A 5,432-nucleotide genomic window follows, 5' to 3' on the forward strand; every position below is an offset into this window, starting at 1 on the left:
ACATAATTTTATATTTATTGTGTAAATTAATATTATAATGTAACTTTTATTTTTCATAGACGCGAAAAGAATATTTCATTGGTGTCATTGGTGACCAAAATAGTGTACTGGCCGAAAACGGTCATGTCGGAATGGCCGAAAAGTGAATTGGCCGAAAAGGGAAAGGTTCATTTTGGCCGAAAAGTGTCCCGCCCGAACCAATTCGGCCAAACGGGAACCAATTCGGTTACTCCCCTATATTGTCCGATGTCAACCATTGTAATTATAACATCGGTTTTTAATGAAATCTAATAGGCACGTGTCCTTTTGTGGTTACTCCGGACAAAATTCAACTTTTAAAAAAAGTGTGAACTTTAATGACCTTAATGATTATTCTTCTGCCTGTCTGCCATATGATCTTCTTTTCACTAGTTATAAAAATATTTTATTTACTAGTTAGGTATTGGAAAATATGTAAAAGTGTAATGTAGGTAATAATGATATTTTGTTTTTTTAGGTAAAAAATATTCGTTATTTGTAATTACTATTTTAACTAACCTATTTTGAATATATCAAAGTAATAATGGTCTTGAAAATACTAATTCTACTTGTAAGTATAAAAATTAATTTTTTTCACAATATTTGGTGGTTAATGGTTTATTTTCAATATTTATTATTATTTAAGCTGTTAAGGATACTACGAATATTGGTACAATACATCATGCAGATATTGATGATAACAGCTTTGATGAATTAACCGTTAAAGATCCATATTTTTGGCCAAGTAAAATAAATGATGATTTTGTGGATTATTGTATTAAAAAAGGACCATCATTTTTTCAAAATAAACAAAAATCGTATACTCAATCTGCACGCATTAGTGGTAAATATAGTACTTAATCATTATTTATTTTTATTGTTATTACTTGTTAAATTTTTTTAATAATTTTCAATAAAGAATTTTTTTTAATAAAACATTCTTATTATAATTTATTTATGTTTATATATCATTGATGTTTAATAATTAAGTTAATTTATTTGATTTTTAGATCATAAAAGACATTTAACGCCTGCAATGTTTGAAAGAACTTTACCTAATGGACAAATATGTGATCGGCTGTGGCTTTTGTATTCTCCAAGTCAGGGTTCAGTATTTTGTTTTATGTGTAAGCTTTTTTCAAAGAATCGTGAAAACTCTTTTGTAAAAAATGGGTTTGATCAGTGGAAAAAATTTGAAAAAATATCATACCATGAAAACAGCATGTATCACAGAGAAGCAAATACTACATGGCTACTTCGAGAAAACTCATTAAATTCCGTAAATCAACAAATCTGTAAGCAAATATCTACTGAAACTCAATATTGGATTGATGTTTTAAAACGCGTTGTAGCAGTTATTAAATATTTATCTTCACGTGGTTTACCATTTAGAGGAGACAATGAAGTATTTGGAGTAAAAAATAATGGAAATTACTTAGGACTTCTTGAACTAATTTCTGAGTTTGATCCATTTTTGAAAACCCATATTGAATTGCACGGTAATAAAGGGAGAGGTCATCCATCATACCTATCTACAACAATTTTGAACGAATTAATAACTCTGATAAAGAGACGTGTTATTAATTATATTGAAAATGAAATCAGAGAAAGTAAATATTTTTCATTAATTTTGGACTCAACTCCGGATTTATCTAAGGTAGATCAAATGGCAATAGTATTAAGATATTGTACATCACATAATGTACAAGAGAGATTATTAGAGCTTAAACCTATTGATAGTCACAAAGGTGAGTCAATCTTTAAATTGTTAGAAGATTTTCTTAAAAATTCTAAACTTGATATTTTAAATTGTCGCGGTCAGTCATATGACAATGCTCCTAATATGAGTGGAACTTATGAAGGACTACAAGCATATGTAAAAAAAAAGTGTGATTTAGCTATTTATGTACCTTGCACTGCTCATTCACTTAACCTAGTCGGAGTTCACAGTGTGAATTGTTGCTTAGAAGCAGTAAATTTTTTTGGGTTTCTTCAGTCACTGTATAATTTTTTCAGTAGTGCTACTCACAGATGGAATATATTAACTACATCTATAGAAAAAAGTGATAGTAATCGATTACTAGTATTAAAATCTTTAAGTGATAGTGGTGATACTAGATGGTCATGTCATACAGAGTCTTGTAAAGCATTAATAAATAATTACACTAAAATTATTGAAGTATTAGAAACTATAATAAGTCCTAATAGTAAAGAAAATGAAGATACTAAAAGAAATGCTAGACCATTATTAAAAAAAATTTTAAAAAAAGAAACTGGATACATGGCACTTTTATGGAATGACATTTTAGAAAGATCCAACAAGACCTCAATACACAGTTGCAAACAATAAATTGTGATCCTTTAAAAGCTCTTAATTAACTTATATCATTAAAGCATTATGTATCAAATTTGAGGAAGTGCAGTACATTATATGAAAATAAAATAAATCAACTTAGTCCTAAAATAAAAGAGAAATACTCCGATGAACAAGAGAGAATAAAAAAAAAGAAATTTCCAAATGACTCTGGTTGTAATCAGGTATCTTTAAGTGGTCATGACAAGTTTAGAGTAAAGACTTATAATGTTATTATAGATAGTTTTTGTTCACAATTAGAAAAACGAATTGAAGCTTATAGTTTTCTAAAAAACAATTTTTTGTTCATCACAAAATTGCATGTTGTTTTACCACAAGATACTGATGAAGAAGAAGAAGTTAATAAAAGTCTTGAAAATTTTATTTTATTGTATAAAAAAGATGTTGATAATACTATACAAAATGAAATTATACAATTTAAAAAATATTGGTCTATCAGTAAACCTTCATATGATAACACACAAAATTATCTGCTAGATATTTGGAAGCATTTCAATGAAAAAAATCTATTAATTTCTTTTCCTAATTTGTATACTGCAATTAAAATATATCTAACCATACCTATTGCAAATTGTTCGGCTGAAAGAGCTTTCTCCAAATTAGCTCGAATAAAAAACAAGTATAGAACAAGCTCTTCTCAAGAAAATTTAAATAGTTTTATGGTTTTGTGTTCAGAGAGTGATGTTTTGGAAGTAATTAATACCGATGATATAATTAAAGAGTTTGCTACCCAAAAATCTAGAAAAAAATATTTTTAATAACATTTTTATTTTTGTATTTAAAAAAAAAAATAAGAAATAAATTGATGAATATATTTTTTTTTCTGAAATATTTTTATTTGTGGGTCACCAAAATTTTGATTATGGATATGGGCCCCTAAAATTGTTTGGCCCCGGGCCCAAAATTATCTTAATCCGGGCTTGATCAGAGTGGATGGATAATAATAAATCATTTGGTCGATAATAATAAACTGATTAACTAATAACTTTATTGCATTAATTATTCATAGATATCTATACTTGCTATGAGATTAAAAATTGTCTTCACTTTTTTCATATAAAACGTAAAAATGTTCACTATCTTGTATAGTAGATATCTATACATTTATTAAAGAAAAAGCCAGAGGCCGCAAGAGGGCACGGCCCACCCGGCCACTCCCGTACGCACGCCTATTTCTGTAAAAGTTTGTTTAGATTAAGTAAACATAACAGAATTGATATAAGTTTGAAACTAAATTTTCCGTGAAGTTGTTGACTTACCAAACGCAACTAACGAGTGACAGGGTCTACAATACATCGGAGGTGGATTGCAACCTGATAATATAGGATTCGCATAATATTATTGTCCGCCATCGAAAATACGGTTCCGACAAATAACGGTTTTGACGAAATACGTTTCCGACAAAATATTTTCCGATGGATTATTTTTCCGACAAAATACTGTTTTGACGAAATACGTTTCCGACAAAATACTGTACCAAAAAAATACGGTTCTGACAAAATACTTTCCGATACATTATTTTTCCAACAAAATACAGTTCCAATAAAATAAGGTTCCGAAAAACCACTTTCAGACAAAATACAGTTCAGACAAAATATTTTCCGACAAAATATAGCCCTCCGTTTCCTTTAATTTGTGATTTTATTTTTATTCTATTGTTAATACTACTCGCCGGTCGCCGGAGAAGGCTATGTTATTTTTATCAATTATATTGTTCAAATGGTTCAATATTTATTTATATTTTCGATATTGTGCTATTTTTAATACGACTCAATTACAAGATAATTTTTATCCATTCATTGGGCATTACGCTGTTGCCTTCGATAGTTCGATGTGAAGCTGCCATCAGAGCTATTACGTACAATTAACTGTTATAATTCACTTCATTTGTAATACAGTTATACTCATAGATTTTTTTAAATGGAGATGGACAATAAAAAAGTAAGTAGGTAACTGATTAGGTAGTAGTACCTATAGTATTATAGATGATAATAATAATTATTATTATTATGATGTGCAATATAAAATTGAATATAACTTATATTTTATTATGTTTTATTTAATATAATTTAAAAGAAAACAATTTTCATTATTTTATTTTTGTATTTATTGTTATATTTTAATAATGATGAAACATAATGTGTTTTATAAATTAATTAATCAAATATTACAATTACAAATTATTTTAGATAATATGTGTCTATAATATTTATTTGTATATGACTTAGGAGTATGATTTTAACGCAATATTTATTTTCTCTACCATGTAGTATTATGTATTTAATTTTGTACACATAAGTGCAGCCAAAATTACATTTTTTTTAAATTAATTTTTATTGAATTTTAACAATATACTATACTATGCAGAATGTAGTTATTTATATATCACCACCATGAAGTTTTTTTTGACGGTAATAATACTTTAAAATGCAGTGGTTTCAAACAGGTAGCCCGCAAACTATTTCAGTATGGTCTGAAATAAATATTTATATTTTATTTTTTCAAAAATGTTGAATTTTTTCTATAAACTATTTTATATGACGTATAAAATGTTTGATATTGGTATTTGTAATAAGAATTTAATTCGATGATGTTAATAAAAATATGATAAAAATAATCTATCAAGATAAATTGTATTATATTTTACTCGTATTTGATGTATTGACTATATACAATATTAGGTTTAACTTTTAATGATGTATAAGTATAATCTTTGTATTTATGTATAAATATAAATTCCATTTTATTTAAAAATAAAGCAACAGGTAGAATATAGAAATACAGAATGTTTTTATTAAATAAACCATCATCTCATCAAGCTTTTTCCATCATGTCATTTAATTTTACATGCTACAATAAAGATTTATCTTAGATAATGTTATTATATTATGCTTTCCAGTTTCCATTGATTATGTATATTTAGTGTTTTTTAATATCTAAATATCAGTATACGGTATATCGATATAAAATAAAATTCCCCCCCCCCCCCATTAAAATTGCCCAAGTTATGACAATGTTTGTTATAATACTTATAATTATT

General features: G+C 27.0%; 1 protein-coding gene across 1 annotated transcript; it reads left to right on the top strand.

Annotated features, from left to right (window-relative positions):
- Nucleotides 1-59: 59 nt before the first annotated feature.
- Nucleotides 60-2,368, top strand: LOC111028933 (zinc finger MYM-type protein 1-like; the record flags this gene model as incomplete). The annotated part of the gene is made up of 5 exons (XM_022307731.1): nucleotides 60-142; nucleotides 558-589; nucleotides 665-763; nucleotides 1,029-1,517; nucleotides 1,680-2,368. Coding segments are annotated over 5 exons (1,392 nt in total), but the record flags the coding sequence as incomplete, so codon positions are not given.
- Nucleotides 2,369-5,432: the final 3,064 nt, after the last annotated feature.

This window comes from Myzus persicae, unplaced genomic scaffold, assembly GCF_001856785.1.
Source record: "Myzus persicae strain clone G006 unplaced genomic scaffold, MPER_G0061.0, whole genome shotgun sequence".
Classification (NCBI taxonomy): Eukaryota; Metazoa; Arthropoda; class Insecta; order Hemiptera; family Aphididae; genus Myzus; species Myzus persicae.